This window comes from Schistocerca serialis, chromosome 3, assembly GCF_023864345.2.
Source record: "Schistocerca serialis cubense isolate TAMUIC-IGC-003099 chromosome 3, iqSchSeri2.2, whole genome shotgun sequence".
In the NCBI taxonomy this organism is placed as follows: domain Eukaryota; kingdom Metazoa; phylum Arthropoda; class Insecta; order Orthoptera; family Acrididae; genus Schistocerca; species Schistocerca serialis.
In genome coordinates, this window is record NC_064640.1 from 411,022,767 (window position 1) to 411,042,628 (window position 19,862).

General features: G+C 39.3%; 1 protein-coding gene across 4 annotated transcripts in view; it reads right to left on the minus strand.

Annotated features, from left to right (window-relative positions):
- Positions 1–19,449, minus strand: part of LOC126470276 (DNA fragmentation factor subunit alpha-like) — an 88,964-nt gene extending 69,515 nt beyond the window's left edge. For 3 of the 4 annotated variants that reach the window (XM_050098021.1, XM_050098020.1, XM_050098018.1), the window contains exons 1-2: positions 19,364–19,449; positions 18,897–19,097 (exon numbers count right to left, since the gene is read on the minus strand). In XM_050098021.1, the coding sequence (XP_049953978.1) occupies positions 18,897–19,017 (121 nt within the window). In that variant the 5' untranslated portion in view covers positions 19,018–19,097; positions 19,364–19,449. Of the gene's footprint in view, positions 1–18,896; positions 19,098–19,272 lie in introns of all 4 variants that reach the window. The other variant, XM_050098019.1, reaches the window with a different exon arrangement.
- Between the last annotated feature and the right edge of the window lie 413 nt (positions 19,450–19,862).

Below are 19,862 nucleotides of genomic sequence, written 5' to 3' on the forward strand. Positions count from 1 at the left end.
TGGAATATTGTTATTTATTTCTGTAAAAATTATTTTAACTGTAATGTATATTTCTGCCCACCACACTAGCCGAGTGGTCAGTGCAACTGACTGCCATGTGGAGGGCCAGGGTTCGGGTCCCGGTACTGCCAGGGACTCTTCCTTGGGGAGAGGACTGGTATGGGGAGCACTCAGCCTTCTGAGGCAAACTGAGGAGCTATTCAACTGATAGTAGTGGTTCCAAGGTCAAGCAGTGTGCCTATCACGTGCCCCTCCAAACCACATCTAATAACATCATTGTTAGATGATGACATGGTGGGCAGTCAGATCCAACTGGCCCGTCTACAGCCAGAACGCACAATTTTACTTTTACCTACCACATATTTCTGATGTCTTCTGCACGCAAACCAAATGGGTTTTAAAGTTAAGTCAGGAGATGAATAAACCACTATTCACAATATGACATAATTACACTCCTACTTATTATTCCCATTGTCACACTGAACTTATGGCCATACTGAAAATATTTTAAAATTCAAAAATTGTAACAGAAAAAAACAGTATCTACTGATCTAATCCCTTTGATCCTACACATCCATCTGTTTCTTTACGTGAACCAATCTGTCATACTGAAGTAGATTTCAAGTTGCCAATAAACACAGATGCTCAAAGTCTTGGTGTACCTGTCCATACGTGCAGTTTCTTAGTATTAGTGCAACCATCCACATTAGCTGATTAAGATTAATACACACTTGTATTTTTACAGCCTTTTCACAGTCACTTTCATTTTCTTTGTCTCTCTTTTTTAACTTACATCTTGAAAAGCTTCATTCTACGTACTTGAGATTAGTCCTCAGCTACTACGTTTCATGTTGGTCATGCCTTAGTTGGTGAATGTTGTTACAAGGACACACAATCCAAGTAATTAAAATTTTTGGAATGAAGCATCCTGTATGAGATATAACTATTTGTATCATGTAAACGTACTCTCCAACATTACCAAAATGCTGCACATCAGTGATAATACTGCAAAGAAAAAGATCATGATTCTGTACTAGGGCACTCAACAATGAAGTTATTAATACTCATATTAAAAGGGTGTGGTTTGATAGCTGAGTGAGTAAGGCTCTCACTATAGATACAAAGCTTTAAGTTTTGGTCCCCAGTTGAGCCTGTATCTCTTCTGTCTTTCATTGCTACTTTTACCACTGACATTGTTATTCATTAGTGAAAAATACAAACTGCATTAATTTTTAGATTTTATGTTACACTGCATGCCATCCACCCCAACTTTCAGTCTGAGTAAGCTTTAGGCATACCACTTTTAATAGCCTCACACCTAATAAATATTGTGCTATTCAAACCAATCCCAGAGATGAAGCCTACTTCATTTCTTTTTAATACCAAAGTATAGATAACAATAACTACAAGACATAGAGAGATTTGTTCCTCAGTTCTCCTCCAGATAACAAGCCACATGTTTAAAATATAAAAACTCAGTGAGACCGCAGTAATGAACACCCCACTGTGCAACACTTGAAGAGGTTCTATTATAGTTTGGGCACATTTTCACTGCATGCTTGGGTTGTGTACTGAAACTGAACCAGCCACTGAGGCCAAATTCCAATCTGCTGCAAGAAAACCATGTGGATCACTGCACATGCCCTACCAAAAACTCTGTTCCCCAGGGGCAGTTGACGATGTAATGATGTCAGGAGTGAGACTGTTGTTTAAGCCAGATTCAACAGATGTTTAACCGTAACAGATTACCTGAAATTAATCTTTTGAACTTGTCTGGGACCTGCTAAAACATCATGCAACTGTGTGCAGCTATAAACATTGAACACCAAATATAATTTCTGAACTTTATTTTTAGTATGCATTTTGACACCAGCTTTGGTCTTAGTAGACAGCTTTAATCAGTTAATTGAGTGAGCAAAGATCTTGGGATTCTTTGACAGCTATACGGATAGAATTTTTCTCTCAAAATTGTGGAAACTTCCGACTCTCAAATCTTTCTTAGCAGGTTAATAACAATTTGTTGCAAACGTTCAACAGATTTTTACCATTCCTCCAGATCTTTCTTGATGAATAATCAGCCTGAGTGCGCAGTAACAAATATGGATTTAAAGTTAATGAAGCCCTGTAATTTCTTCTTCAAAGCTATATATTTTCAGTTTGCTGAGCAAACAGTTTGTAAATGTCTTAAGGCATATGTTCTGCTGCAAAATGTCCAGTGCTATGGAAATAATATTAACAATGAATGAATGTAAGTGGTCAGCAACAATGCGGACTTGTCTGTAGCACTCACAATGCCTTCTGTGAAAATCTGAGGCCCCAAGAATGCCCAAGTGAATGCTCCTCAAAGTATAATCACATCAGTGGGTCATTAGTGGGGCACTTACCATTGCTCTTGTTGCAAAGCCTTATTTGCAACAACATATGATAAGTGGTACGATCTACAACTCTCTTCTTTTCAAAAATGTGCTCCACAGTAAACTGCAACACAACTTGTCACCTATTCCATTTTACAGAATGAAGAACCTTCTGACATCAGTCTGTATTTTTACCACTATTAACCACCAACTCAACCTATTTTCTGCCACATACTTAAAAATCAGCAGCTCTTGACATAAAGTTTAGTAAAAGATTTCTTTGTGAAGTTGGTGCCTGTTATTTACTTTTCATGCCACATTATCTGCTTTCTATTTAACATGTGTATGCTCATTTGCAATGGAAGGGGGTGGACAAATTTGCCAGTACACACTTCTGGTATGACAAACTGTGTAGGCAGAACTGTTTTTTTCCTTATATAATTTAAGGATATAGCTGCACGACAATACCGGGAACTCTTACTGCAAACAACTTGAAAAAGGCACATGCCACATGTGTTCATTTAACCAAATAGCCACTTCCCTTGTGTGATTCACTCTGGCATCCCTCGAGATTGACTTACCATATCAGAAAAGTTGTTATCCCCATCAAAGTAGAAAAAATCTCTCGTTGACATCCTCCATGCATTCCCAAACCAGAGGACCACAATTAATTCTGGGTAGATTGTGGCTTGGTGGTAAAGTGTCAGACTCTGGATCCACAGGTCTCAGGTTTAATCTCCAGTCAGTCCTAGGATTTTAATCTGTCACTTTCCACACCTTTCACCTCTGGAAATTTTATGTCCATGTGAAAAATGCCGAGTTTTAGCATGGTTTGCAGTCAACAATAAATTGTAGGTCCCTTCATAACAGGCTGGGTAAGTTAGTTCAAAGATCAAAAGAAGGCAATGGAATACCACTTCTAATAGGACTGTGCCTAGTAAAGCACTGTGGTATTCAAACAAATCTTTGGTTTCATGAAAGCTTTACCCTTTTACCTTTTAGATTTACAAAAACTGTTAATTTCTTATTGATGAAGCTTACATATTCCAAGAAATTTAATGCCATTTACAGTTTATGAGTGTTTACCAGAAAGCATTGTGGTATGGCTCAAAGGATGTATCCTTTCTGCATTAACGATAAGGCTGCTCCTGGAGAACCAGTAAGTGATGTATGACATGCATACTTTGATTCCATTCTCCTGTTCATTTATAGTCTTTCCTTTTATCAGAATGTTTGTGTTGTCTGCAAATTTTATACATGTTTGGTATGGGGTTGCTGATTTTAACAATCAAAATCAGTCACAGCTCCAACACAAAAGAAACTACAAACAATTGGTGAAAAAAACTTGAGGATAGCATCAGAAGCCAGTTGACAAATTTCACTGATGCCTCATCTGTATTATGACACCCCTTTTTGGCACATAAACAAGGAAAGCATCAGATTTCTCTCCCCCCTTGTGACACATTTTCTTAAAGGTTTAGTCAAACATCAAAGCACTGAAAGTAATTAATAAAAGGTATTTGTCAGTCCAGATGCAGACAGATGAATGACAACTGTCTAACAGATGAGGCAAGCTGTGCTGGCTCAGTTGACTTATCAGTCACAGACAATGCCTTTTATCTGTGCAGTTGCACAAAAGTATTGTCAAGCTGCAGCTAACACATTCACACATCATTCCCCACAAACAACTAACCAGTTGCATAATTAAGCAAATGACTTCTATCCCACATCCAATATTATGTGTGAAGCTCTTGTGCCTTCAACCAAACTGTTAACATTCTGTACCACACACAAAATGTTTGCCACTAAGTGGCTACAAATTGTGAAATGACTCTAAAAATCTGTTTTATAGCAATTTTCTTAGCCTGTTACAAGCTTTGGTTCATTTATGTGCTCAACAATTTCTTGAATAAAAAAGTCAATGCTATTTTACAAAGCAAAAGCAAACACTGAAGTTCTTTTTGTGTTCATTATGTGGAAATGTGTGTATCTTCTTTATTATTGTTTTCTTTTGACTGTGCCTGACAGAAGAAAACCAATTTTGTTTCCTGATCTCTCCAGAATTGACAAAAAAGCAACATGCAACATACATTTTGACCTTTGTAACTCTCACCCACCACCTTTTAACATGTTGACTGACACATGCGTAATAATGGCTGTTTCACCAGCAGGCCATCAGGTCTGAGGCCCTGTTGTGGCTGCCGACAGGCACAAGGAGTCAGGTGTTAGGTTCTGCAGTGGCTGGCAATAGCCTCATGGCAGTCAAAGTGAGAAATAGAAATTATTCTATGGAAGAGAAGGAGTTGTCAAGCAGCAATTTTTTCAGTCTGTTTTCAAATTTAAATTTTTTGTCTGTCACACATTTTGTATGGTTAGCTAAGTTATCAAAAATTTCAGTGATAGGATTATGAACCCATTTCTGTGGAATAATTAACATCATTTTTACTTCTCATATTGTAATTAGGTACATAATTATTCCTTTTGAATTGTAAGGGTTCCTTACAACAAACTTCACGAATGAATAAATACACTGTAAAGCACTAGTCTAAATGCCTAAGCCCTTAAACAGATGTGTACAAAATTTTATTCTACCAGGACATTTCTGAACAATAAAAACAAACATCGCTTCAACATTCTTGAATAAAAATACACAAAATATTGTAAATTACTGATTCGTGTCTTCAAGATTTTCAATGATTTGATGTGCAAATGTGGTTGAACTGTGTTGTTTTGAGAGTTCAAAAATGTTTTTATTCAGTTTAAATTCTCATAATACAATCATCATTTTTTTTAAGGCCTAATGTTACACCCTAGTTATTATTTCTTCACAATGTGTTACATTTATTATTGGTGTGCAAAACTGAATAAGTTGGGCCCACTGATTTTTTAAATTTCAGAAAAACATCCAATAATTCCTTTAAAAACATTATTTACCATTTTCTATGTACATTTCAAATCATTACAATACTAGTGTCAGCCGCAAAAAGAACTAACTCTGCTTGTTGTATCTTAAACAGAATGTCATTTACAAACATGAGTATGCCTTTCTGCATTCTTTTGGTCATATATGACATTACATTATTAACTGGTTGACTATGCCATCATACATTTGGTACAACATGGAGATAGTTGATGAATTAAGCAACTGAGAATGGAGAAAACTGTGATGTTCCAGCAGGTAGCACCAAGTATCCTGCAGCATGTAATGTTGACATGCTGCAGGAAATGGACATTCACTCAGTGACTGTGACATCTAAAATATTTTTCGTGTCATATAGACAAAGCAGGTTTGTTTAAGTTTACACAGATCCACAAATTCTTCTTTCAAAAGTGCTTTACCTAAAATTATTATTAAAATTGGAATTGGAAAATACACATTTTTAGATAGGTCAAAATGGAGATAGTATATCAGGTAGCATTTTTAAAATGTGAGAACAAGCTACATGTAGACTGCGTGTGCAATCCTATGCCACAATGGGGGGGGGGGGGGGGGGGGGGGGGGGGCTGGGGGGTACATTTAATCTCCACAATCAATTAAAAAATTTTCAATACAGCTGCATCAACTTTGTTGAGAGAGAGAGAGAGAGAGAGATTTATGCAGTAAAAACGTATTTAATATTAGGTTTTCCTGAGGTTTTGTGACTGGTTGAATGCTGCATCATTAAGAATTTTATGCTACTCTCAACAATAAAACACTTTGTCAAGATGGAAAATACTCCATTAGTTGTGTGGTATCGTGTGCTATCAATACAATGCCATGCCAGTCCACACTTGGAAGTTGGCAGCAGCCCATGTAACTGCACCTCCAATCTGTGGCCGGCTCTAAGAGACACCCTCTCTTCAGCCAGCACAGCTAAACACTGTCCCGACCTCCAATCTGCCTGTTCATTTAGTTCTGTATGTCTAGTCGAAGCAATGCCATTCAATCTCTATTAATATGGATATCAAACCAGACTATCTCAAGGACTTGCCTTTAACTGTGCTCTGGACTTGCTGTTATTCAAGTTAAGTAAAAGAAGTAATCAAACACTACATGTGCATCTCATTATTTTGTTCCTTGTCCCAACCCACAAACTCCTTGGCATTAACCACCAAGATAACCACACATCTGACAACACGGGAAAATTTGGTTTGGTTGCTACTTTGTTCTACTTCTCACCATACCAATAACTGGTGTTGATATTAACTGTGTGTCTTTCTTGCAGAAATGTTGTCCTTAGCCATGCTTGCCCTGTAATTAACTGTGTTTCTGTGCTTTTCACAGGCTGCTATTCCACGTGATTCTAATCTATACCTTCCTGTAGCATAGTAGTGGTTGTGCTCGCTTTTCAAGTGTTATTTTTGTGTGTTCCATTATGGGCAGTCCCCACAAGAATTGTCAGTAACTCAGCTCATTCAGTTACAAGTGTAGCAATTCACGGAGATGATGACCAGACTGCTCATTGCACAAGCAAACACACCACCACCACCACCACCACCACCACCACCACCACCACAGCAAGCAGCACCTGTTTCCATACTGCCATTGTGTGTATTTGATTCTACACAAGACGAATGGTTCATGTAGTGCGCACATCTTGACTCACACTTCACAGTGCATCACACTGCACATAGGCACAGGCAACCACATTTTCTTGCAACAGTCAGAGTGTCTGTTTACCCGTTAGCCGCCAAACTTTTTCCCACCACCCACACAGAAAGTGTTCCTTATGAAGAAATAATTGCTATTCTAAACAAGTACTATTTTGAACAGATTAATTTGGCAGCTGCATGCTATACATTCCTTCCTTGTGTAAACAACCTAATCAAACACATAAGCGGTGGGTGGCAGACCTGCAATGACTTACACGCTATTGCAAATTCAAGTGAGAATGTGGATGTTACTATAGTGATGCCATGATTAGGGAAGCCAGTACTCAAAATGGGCCAGATTGTTAAATATCCTAAACTCAGCTTGCAATAGTTTTGGAATTTGTGGAGCATCATGACTCCTATGATGAGGCAGCAGCAGACTTTGATTTCGCTCCTATTTGTGCAGTACAGAGTAACAGCAAACAGGTTGTGCCAGTAGTTCACGCACTGCAGCACACAAAACCTCAGCCAGGGCAGTGATGTAAACAAACCCAGTATGCTAGGCAGCATGCTAGTGGGATTAAATCCTGCCCTCAGTGTTTCATGGCTCACAAGCGGCAGGCTGTCCATCGTGAGGTTGAAGCGGTGTTATTGTGGCAAGCACGGTCGTGTTCAATCTGTCAGTCTGCAGAAACAGAAGTCCAACTAGGCCTCAGTCTATTTTTTATTTTATTTATTTATTTTCTTTTTTTTTTCCAAGACAAGTAGTAATTTTGGGCTACACAATGCAATCAAATGCAACAGGGAAGAAGTTACACATTTATTCCCTTCAGTGTCACGCCTGTAAGTTGTTCATCACTCTGCAGATTGCTGGTCACAAGATACATATGCAATTAGGCCTGCGTGTGTCAGTGACGCTTTTCAATGGAAGCACACACAAACTGCTAGGTAAACCCTCTCTACATAAGGCACACACAACTCTTTCCACTTGTGGGGGACATGATATTCCTGTATTATGTATCTGCAGCCCATCTGCCACATTTCGTAACATTACTAACACAGTTTTGTGCTCACGTAAAAGTAAAAATATTTTTGGCATTGACTCTTTTGATCCGTTTGGTTTGAAAATTCAATGCAATGTCCTCTGTGTGAACTCCTCTGTGCCACAGATAAGGTAGCTGAACTTTGTGATGAATTTAGTGATATTTCTTGATATGGCCTAGGCAATACTAGTACTTTCAAGGCTCACATTACCACGAAAGACAGTGCATAACAATGGTTTTGCTGCACATTACCCATCCCGCACACTATCACAGATCAAGTGGTACAGGAATTTCTATCTTGGCATGCCAATGATATGATTTCCGCTGTAGCAGCTAGACAGTGGGCATCCCCTTTGCCTAGTCTAATGAAACTTACATGCAAATTGTGCTTATGTGCAGATTTCAGGACAACAGTAAGTCCACAGATTGTGACTGACTCTCTTCCTTTGCCAACACCTGAGAGACTACGGACAAGATTGGTGCAGGTCATTTCTTTTCCAAAATCCACCTTCACAGCACTTACTTGCAGCTTGCCTTGGATGAACAGTCCCAACGATTTTTTTGTGATCAACACCCATACGGGGTTATTTACATTTTTGTGATTGCTCTTTGGCAGCACCTGCAATTTTTCAACATTACCTATCAAAGCTGACGACTACAGTTCCTTCTTGTTTGAACTATTTTGATGACATAGTCAATTTGGCTCACAATCTTAACAAATATCTTCCCATTCTCAGAAAACTGTTTCAAGTTGCTCTCAGATGCTGGGTTAAGGTGTAATAAAACCACATACTCCTTCTTCCAGACTGAGAGTGAAGATTTAGGTCATGTGATCGGCAGTCAGGGCATCCACCTTTTGCAGTCACACTTAACCACCATACAGAATCTCCCAGCTCCTAGGAACATCGGTGAACTCCAAGCTGTGTTGGGTAAGCTAACTTATTACATTTGGTTCATTCCCAACACTGCACAGATTGCAGCTCCACTGCATTGTTTTCAATGAAAGAATGTTCCGTTTGAGTGGAATAGGGAGTGTCAAGTCACATTTCAGAAACTGAAGGATGCCATATTGAGCAAGTGTTCTCTGGTAGATTCTGATCCAGCCAATCGAGTCATGCTTGCGGTCGACACACCCTCTTACAGGATTGGCACTCTTTTCTCACACAAAGTTGAATCATTGGACAGGGCAAATGCTTTCACATTCAAACCCTTCAACAAAGCACAATGCAACTACGCACAGATTAAGAAGGATGCTGTTGCTATCGTATATGGGGTGACCAAGTTTCATCAATACTTACACGGCAGGAAATTCTACTTGGTGATCAATCATAAGCCTCTCACCTCATTGTTCAGCAGTTCAACGCCAGTCCGCCCATGCATGGTGCAAAAGTTGCAGCATTGGTCTCTGTGCATCTCCAGTTACCTGTATGAAATTGTGTACAGGCCAATAGCTAAGCATTTGAATGCAGACACTCTTTGTCAACCACCAGTTGGCACTGATTCCACATTCAACACCTCAGAAGATTCTTGATGTCCAGTGACAGGGAAACACTTGATTGTTTTCCTATCAGCCACATATGGATAGTTCAGACAACAGCTGCAGACCCGAGTCTCGCGATTCTGTTGCAGTACCTCTGCACTGCTTGGCCACATTCAATGAAAAAGATTAGTGATCTGGTCAAACACCATTATATTGCGCTTTGGCACAGCTTATCAATCCAGCAGGGTGTCATCCTCTTAATGCAGACAACGATAAGTCCTGTGTGGTTGTCAACATCTGCTTCAGAAGGAAATTCTTTGCCTCCTCCATCAAGGCCACTGGGGCAACTCACCCGACACCACTGCACACGGGTCAGCATGGTCACTCAAACAGAACAATTGACTTCAGGATATCCAGAATGTGTGGGACACCAGGATGCTCCACCACAAAAATTTTTCAACTGTCCCAAGCCCAGTGCCCCTTGGTAACGTTTGTATATCGACGTTTCAGGGCCCTGTTGGAAGTCACATTGGCTAATTGTGCTAGACACCTTCAAGCAAGTTTCCATTCATAGTATCCATGCATCCACCATAACAGCTATCACTAGCAAGACTCTGAAAGCAACTTTTTGCATCAAAGGTTTACCTGAAGTGTTGGTTTTGGACAACAAACCACAGTTCACATTGTCAGAATTTCAGCAGTTTTGTGATGTCAACGGCATCAAGTATGTAACAACCACACCATTTCATTCTCAACCCAATGATGAAGCAGGACACTTCCTCAGAGCTTTCAAGCAAGAGGTGAACAAGTTACGTGTTTCCCATACACAGGAGCATGCTTCAGTTCTCTTCCTCTCATCCTACAATTCCCAGTCCCGCAATGGTTAAATCACCAGTGCAGCTCTTGCATGGACATTGACATAGGACACTGCTTCAGCTGCTGCACCCTCCGCAGCAGTCAGTTCATCCTCTACAGTGTTCTAACTGTAATGTGCATGATTTGGTCTTTTTCAGAGTTTTTGCCAGACACAGGCGCTGGGAGTAGGGTATTATCACCTAAGTCTCGGGCTGCCCTTTGTAAGTTGTACTGGGTATGACCAGGCTGCAAGGCACAGAGTACACAAAGGAACTTGCCCTCCTTCTCGCAGCGGTGTACTGTAGGTCTCTAGAAGAGCGCAGCGTTCCAAACGACTGGGAAATGGCGCAGGTCACCCCCGTTTTCAAGAAGGGACATCGAACAGATGAGCAGAACTATAGACCTATATCTCTAACGCCGATCAGTTGTAGAATTTTGGAACACGTATTATGTTCGAGTATAATGACTTTTCTGGAGACTACAAATCTACTCTGTAGGAATCAGCATGGGGTTCGAAAAAGACGATCGTGTGAAACCCAGCAAGCGCTATTCGTCCACGAGACTCAGAGGGCCGTAGACACCGGTTCACAGGTAGATGCCGTGTTTCTTGACTTCCACAAGGCGTTCGATACAGTTCCCCACAGTCGTTTAATGAACAAAGTAAGAGCATATGGACTATCAGACCAATTGTGTGATTGGATTGAAGAGTTCCTAGATAACAGGACGCAGCATGTCATTCTCAATGGAGAGAAGTCTTCCGAAGTAAGAGTGATTTTCAGTGTGCCACAGGGGAGTGTCGTAGGACCGTTGCTATTCACATTATATATAAATGACCTTGTGGATAACATCAGAAGTTCACTGAGGCTTTTTGCGGATAATGCTGTAGTATATCGAGAGGTTGTAACAATGGAAAATTGTACTGAAATGCAGGAGGATCTGCAACGAATTGACGTGTGGTGCAGGGAACGGCGATTGAATCTCAATGCAGACAAGTGTAGTGTGCTGCGAATAATAGAAAGAAATATCCTTTATCATTTAGCTACAAAATAGCAGGTCAGCAACTGGAAGCAGTTAATTCCATAAATTATCTGGGAGTAGGCATTAGGAGTGATCTAAAATGGAATGACCATATAAAATTAATCACCAGTAAAGCAGACGCCAGACAGACTCATTGGAAGAATCCTAAGGAAATACAGTCCAAAAACAAAGGAAGTAGGTTACAGTACGCTTGTTCGCCCACTGCTTGAATACTGCTCACCGGTGTGGGATCCATACCAGATAGGGTTGATAGAAGAGATAGAGAAGATCCAACGGAAAGCAGTTACACGATCATTTAGTAATCGCGAAAGTGTTACGGAGATGATAGATAAACTCCAGTGGAAGACTCTGCAAGAGAGACACTCAGTAGCTCGGTACGGGCTTTTGTTGAAGTTTCGAGAACATACCTTCACCAAGGAATCAAGCAGTATATTGCTCCCTCCTATGTATATCTTGTGAAGAGACCATGAGGATAAAATCAGAGAGATTAGAGCCCACACAGAGGCATACCGACAATCTTCCTTTCCACGAACAATACGAGGATGGAATAGAACGGAAAACTGATAGAGGTACTCAAGGGACCCTCTGCCACACACCGTCAGGTGGCTTGTGGAGTATAGGTGTAGCTGTAGAGAAGGCACTATGAAAACCAGTTTTGTCTGCGTGGGCTGCATGAAGCTGCCATGGGTTTTTCCATTTACACATTTGGTGCTAAGGATGACCTTGCAGCCTCAGCCACCTTCGGCTCCCTTGGTCCACGCCACCTGCATTGGACACGGAAGTATGGTGACACAGCATGGTCACTGCAGCCCCAGCCATGGGAGATGGGGCCACTTCACCCTGCCGCCTTCCAGTGGGCCACCGTGAACCCTCAAGTTGTTATCATGCCCCAGCTGATAGATGAAAATGCTCAGTCCCTGGGTTTGAATGCACACTCTATGGCTGGTTTTTCAGCTGATGTTTCCAGCTGTTTGTGAGATGAATGGTGGGGCACAGACAGGAGCTTGTCAACAGCTGAATTGCAGGCTTCTGCCTCCTCACTGGCACCTGAAACCAGCCCCCCCCCCCCCCAAATCATTTCTGGCAGTACCAGTTCATGATGATGGCGAGGAATTTTGGGGGAGAAGGGAGGAATGTGATATCATGCCCCATCAGTCCACAATTCCAAGTTGGCTGTAGTCCATGTGACTGCACCGCCACGCTATGGCTGGCTCCGAGACACATGTTCATCAGCTTGTGTGGCCAACACCACCACTGACTCGACCTAACAGAACACTAAACTGACCTCCATTCTACCTGTTCTTTAAGTTCTCCCTGTCTAAATGAGGAACTGTCATTCAGCCTCTGTTGATATTGTGGTTACCAACACGTCTATCTCAAGGACTTGCTTTGGATTGTGCTCTGGACTTGCTATTATTCAAGTTAAGTAAAATAAGTTATCAAAAACTACGTGTACACCTAATTATTTTACTCTGTCTCAAAAACAACAAACTGCTAGACATCCAGCACCCGGATGACCAAACAAGTTGCATATTGCCCATATGAAGATTTGAATAAAGTAAAATGGTATCTAAGTCTGCATTGGTCTGGTGTATAAGAGTGCACCAAATTTCATTTAATTTTTGCTGCTGATACGACATTTAGTGTCAAAGTAGTATAAATCTCTAACTGTTTTGAAGCCTTCAATGTTTTTTTGTAATGAAGGATTAGTCGAGTTAGCACTAACTTACAGAAAAAGTAAGTGCATACGTTTCCACAGCCAGTCACTTGAAATAAAACATTTTGGGTGTAAAGTTGCATCATAAAAAAGGGGCATTGGATAAATAAAACCTGCATGTCTACTGGTGACTACGGAAGGCCACTGCAACTGCAGATGAAACACGATCTTCATTCATCCAGTGATAGATATTTTACAGGACACGGCTCTACAATCAGTAAATTTTTGTGTTATGAAGTATGCATGAAGAGCAGTAGAGATCATCTAGAAATACTATTTCAGAACCAAAAAACTGCATAGTTTCATTCGAAAAAATAATTTTGATATCTGCATCTTGGTAATTACCAGAGTTACAGTAACACAGCAAATGGTAGTTTATGAGGCCATAAAGACTATTTGTCAAAATAAAAAAAAGATTAGCAATATTCTTAGCATATCGAAAAGTATCAAAACTAACACAGATGCCTCATCTCACATGTGGAATTTGAGAAAGCAACACAACCCTGAGACCACGAAGGGCTTTTTGAAATACTTTCACTGATTATTAAATTGGAGCTATCTGAAGCTCTGACTGAATTTGCATGAAAGCTCTGACTGAATTGGCATGAAAGCTCTGACTCTACAAAAATCATTCTGTTGATTGGAACTAGCACCAAGTGGACATAATGTACTGGCAAAGCTAATACAAATATAAGCTACACGAACTGAACAATTACGTTACAGGTGTCTCCAATCTTTTTGCAGATCAACATGTTTCAGTCATTATTCTGTCTTCTTTTTACAACACTTGAGAGAAAACTGATTTCTTCCTTCATATTATTCTTTGGATTCCAAAAATCCTGCACGTATATCGTTCAGAAAACTGTATTTATTTCTAAAGTAAGAGTCATCATCACACATACGCTCAATACTGTTCATGTCTGATGACTTTGGTGACCAGTGGAAGTGTTTAAATTCAGAAGTGTGTTCCTGGAGTAATTCTGGACATGTGGGGTGTCGTATTGTCCTGCTGGAATTGCCAAAGTCCATCGGAATGCATAATGGACATGAATGGATGCAGGTGATCAGACAGAATGCTTACATATGTGTCACCTGTCAGAGCCATATCTAGACACATCAGGGGTCCCATATCACTCCAACTACTTACACCCCACACCATTACACAGCCTCCACCAGCATGAACAGCCCCCCGCTGACATGCAGGGTCCATGGATTCATGAGGTTCTCTCAATACCCATACATGTCCATCTGCTCGATACAATTTGAAATGAGACTCGTCTGAACAGGCAATATGTTTCTAGTCATCAGCAGTCCAATGTCGGTCTTCGTGGACCATGGTGAGGCATAAAGCTTTGTGTCATGCGTCATCAAGGGTATACAAGTGGGCCTTCAGCTCCAAAAGCCTTATAGATGATGTTTTGTTGAATGATTTGCACACTGACACTTGTTGATGGTCCAGCAGTGAAATCTGCAGCAATTTGCAGAAGGGTTGAACTTCTATCATATCATTGTTGGTCCCGTTCTTGCAGGATCTTTTTCCAGCCGAAGCGATGTCTGAGATTTGATGTTTTACGGGGTTCCTGATATTCATGATACATTCGTGAAATGGTAGTATGGGAAAATTCCTGCTTCACTGCTGCCTCAAAGATTCTGTGTCCCACTGCTTGTGCGCCAACTATGACACCACATTCAAACTCACTTAAATCTTGATAACCTGCCAGTGTAACAGCAGTAACTGAACTAACAACTGCATCAGACACTTGTTGTTCTACACAGGCATTGCTGACCACAGCACCGTATTCTACCTGTTTACATATCTCTGTATTTGAATATGCATCCCTATACCAGTTTCTTTGGTGCTTCAGTGTATATACATACTTGATTATTAATCACACCTCCCGATGTTTTATTTCAATGAAAGGCAAAGGAAAGTAGTCTGGTTATTAAAATATTATCAGATACACATGCCTATACCAATTTTTTTGGTGCTTCAGTGTGTAACTGAATTTCAAAGTTGGTTTTCCATCACTAAAGTTGACATTTTTCTTACATTATAATACAAAAGCAGCATTTACAAAAGCACCAATCCAACATAGTCTTATAAAAAGCTGCTGCTTTAAATTTACATTCCAGTTAACTATAATAATCACCATTGTTGTTGTCAAACTTAGAAGTAGCATTAAAAGAGACACAGGCACTTGCAAAAATATACAGATCATTCTAATACATGACGTGTGTATTTTGTTACCTCCTGAAAAAGCAATGGATTGCCACTGCATGAACCAGACAGTGCCATTATCCGAGAATGTTGTACCAACACTGTGTTGTCTCTTTTTTTGCATATTCAGTAGCAGAGAAAAATTTGTTAAGACTGCTGCACGTGTCATCATTTCGATTTCGTATGCATAGTTTATAAACAGCAACTACAGCGTAAGACAAATGTTTATCAGCCCACGAGACAAGAATGCTATAATTATTTTCAGAATCCAACCTATTTCCTGTCTTGTGGTAATGGTAACTACAGCACTTCCATTCTTTTTCTTATTTTATAGAAACAGAAAACCACAACTGCACTGTACCAATGATTGTATTATGATAATTCAACAACAAATTTTCCTTACTGCCACAATATTGTTGCACCCCAGAATAATATTCATGGCAAATATTCAAGTGAGCAATGTAGCAATGTGTTATCATGACATAAGATCGATATCATCATAATCGTGACTTCAGAAATGTCCTAAGAAAGCCCTGACCGAACGCAAGAGTTCTATTGAGTTACTGATATAGCAGGAAAGAGTGCCTGAAAGGCAAAATTGTGACATCCCAAAGCAACCAAAAGTGTTGATGAGCTCAGAAAACTAGGGCACATTCAGTCATACCCACAAAAGAATAGCATCATTGATGTTGCCTGACAAATACATATATCCTGACTGTCACAGCTTCGCTCTCAAATTGTATCTCAGTGTTGCAGCTAACCTACAATGCTGTATTGGCAGTCTACTGAGATGACTATTAGTTACAATGCCGCCACTAACTAAATCTAAAGTACTCTACTGCCGAGAGCTGCTGCTGCCGCCTCATCCTTGCCTTCGCTGAAGGGCAGACTTTTGTGCCTTGCAACAGCAGGTCTCACTGATGGTCCTTGGCAAGCTGATCAACCACCATTGTTATGGAGCAGTGCAGTAATTGCAACTCCCCACCACTTTGTGGCAGTCAATGTGTTACCTGAAGAGTGTGTGAATGTCTAAATTTGTGGAGAAGGTATGAGACTGGCCAAAGTTACTGTATTTTGGACCAGGAACCAGTATATGTGTTGTCAGCAGGACCATGTATAGTGTTCCATCCAGAGGAGTTCCTGGTTTGAGGTGTCTAGGTTGGCTGTCCGAGAGATTGTGCTGACTCTTGCTATCGCTAGATTTGTGTCTCAGCTGACTTTGGTTGGCAAGTATGTTTCTTTGGTTTTATTTTTCTGTTGTATGTACAGTAAATTTCACATCTACATTCTTTCTGTACACTTCCAGCCAAGACTTTGATGGATCATACTGACAACAAGGTAACGTTACTCAACACTGAAATTATAGAATTGCACATCTTTCAATTATTGGTGTATTGTGATCCCACAGCAATATGCATAACTAGACCATGTGCAGTCTATTTAAAACATTGGTCAAAGCAGGAATGCATTATTCTGAACATTTCGAGTGTGTGTGTGTGTGTGTGTGTGTGTGTGTGTGTGTGTGTGTGTGTGTGTGTAGTACTTTATTAGCCACAACTATAAAATTTGTCATTATATAGACAGACATAATTGTGGTCGACAGTTTTCGCAACGAGGCACTTAAATTTTACTCGAATATACACAACAGGTAAGGTGTATAACTACTTACACTTTAGTTGCAAATATTAGGTAAAAAGAGCTCCCATATTTTATGGTGAAGAGCAGTGACCTTTTCCACATAGCTGCTGTTTGTTAATATGTAAAACAATTCCCATAATTACGAATGTGACTAGATTAACACTAGTCATAATTTGACTGTCACTATACTATTCAGAATTAGCTTGGCTGCTTCTGCCAACTGACGTGCAATTTGATGTGTTCCACACCCCTGACAAATCCTGTACCGTTGTATATAAAGATCTACAAGGATGGTAATAACCTGAATTTAAACACTAGGCCCTACGTGCGAATGTATGAATCACGTCAATATATTGGAAACATTTTAGATAACCTTTCAAATGATTGCATGGATAGTCACTGATCTCAGATGATCTGAAACTTAATTCTGGGTTAATATTGTATAATAAGATTAAAGTAATACCTAGCATCACCCCCTCCCCCCTTTTTTTTCCAGTAATTCCACGGTGTCAAAGGAATTGTCAAACAAATATGGCTTTAATTTCTTTTTGCAATATTTATGATACGTGTGAGAGCAGCCCACTAAAACATATAGTTTCTAGTTCCACGTGTGATTGTGTAATTCCTTTTTCACCATTAAAGCAGGGCATGATGAAATCAAGAAGTTTCTAAGCTTTTAAAAAATATTATCTCAATATGTATATTGGTGGCAAAGATGCTAGATGTATTGTTACCAGTTAGATATATGGTAAGTTAAGCAAAGAAACTTGCATTGCCACTGGATTTATTGTTTTTCAAAAAGTCACTTAATTTTGTGTAATTTAGCTAATTATATACCATAAGTGTATTTTAAAAAAGTACAGACTTCTGGTTTTAATGTTTTCCATTAATAAAAGATTGCACCTCAAATAAAAAAAAAAAAAAAAAAAAAAAAGTCTGATATACAAAAGAACTGACAGAAATTAGAAAACTGCTCATATGTCATCAAATATATAAAAAGTGAAGAAATCAAGGGACTGAACAGAGGGATTTGGATTATAATCTTTATTTCACACACATTAAAAAACAAACTCACTCGCTCACACACACACACACACACACACACACACACACACACCATTTGAAAGGCGCATAAAAGGTGCTCAAAATAAGTGTAACAAGGTAATTCTTCGAGCCAGGTATGTCAAATTCTCCTTGATCCAAGAGAATTAAATGATTACTTTGTCACATAAGTCAGAGAACTCAGACCACTTAAAACATTCAAAAATAAGTTATGACTTGCTTTAAAAAAAAAATCATAATGTAAAAGAGTATGGATAATGTTTATTTTAATGTTTAAGATTATTATAATGATATAGGCTATGATTTACTTGATTTGTACATGTAATATCAATATTACTTTAATACTTTGGTTGTAATTAACTTGATATCACTAGAAAGTTAAGTGTACTGTGTGTAGTCAACAGCAATAACAAATCTTAACTGAATGACTAGAACTGCAGAACATTCCTTTAGGGGGGAAAAAGAAAGGGACATAGTTTAAGAGAAATAAATTACAAAGCCTGAAAAAATTATCCTCTCCTGAAGCTACTCATCAGAGACAAATCCATCTGAAAACAGCATTGGTACACACATCCAAAATTACTCTTAATTCAAGTTTGTATCACACCACAAGCGAAAGGAGGAAATTTGGCATTCATAAATATTTCTCTCTTATCTACTCCTAGGACATACCGCAAACAATTTTTTTAAAAAAAGAATTTTCCCTACTTACTCGTCTTTCACTATTGCGCAATTTTTTAACATCTTTGCTACATACAACTTCAACATACAATTAGAGAATGACGCCACCATATTCTGAATTGAAGACCAACAGCAACACAAATGAAATATAGTTCACAAAATAATTTCTCATAACTACGACCTACGACATATGAGCGCCTTTTCACACATGCTAACATGCATAAATAATTAGACATACCTCGACTTATTAATTCCTGCAGAGTCGAGGCTACGACACCTTTTTTACATTCACGAGCTAAGTCAACAACTTTAAGGGGTATCCCTTTAACTGACTGCGATTCTTCGGTGCTCTTTTCCATTGGTGGTATGCCAGCTTATGGAATACTTTCAGAAATACATTAGCACAGAAAAGTAATCCGGCTACACAGGCAACCCGTCTCTGACGAAAGGATAAAAAGGCGTTATTTACATAGGACTATAAATCATTCAGCATATTAGGCTTGTTTCACGCTATTACAGATTTACTTTCGGTACACTAATTTTTTTCATAAATACGCCATACTCATATTGTATTCATACACAGCAAAAGAATATAACATAGCAAATACAAATACCGTTGACTACAGCTACAACAACACACTACATTTATTTCATAACTATCAATACGCATAAATATATACACTTCATAAACGTCACGTTACTCACAACTAGGTATCAACAGACACGCCTATTTAAATGTCACAGTCACATTAAGCAATGGTAATCTTTGGTAGTAAATACACCGATGTTAGATCGACAAAAGGTGGGTTCTCAAATGCAACTAGTGACGCGCCAATCTGCAGTGGCGCCATGAGCAACGGTTTCTACACGCTGCAACCAAAACTTCAGTTGCGCAGTTTTCAATACGTCGTCAACCACGCCCTCTTTTAACTTTTGTATTTATTTAGCACCATTTTATGACATTCATGATATTGAACTTGTCAAAGTACAAAACAGTATAAAATTTTACATGTTTACATTCATGCACAAAATAAAGTCGTATATAACTGGAAATATTTCATCAAGTCTGGATCCTTTTTTTATCAACACACCTTCATGACTGTAGCGACATAAACAGTTTAATTAGGCATAACAAAATTTTGTACATACATATAGACAAAAGTAGACATGTTGCTGAAAAGTTACTGAAACATCTTGGTTGATT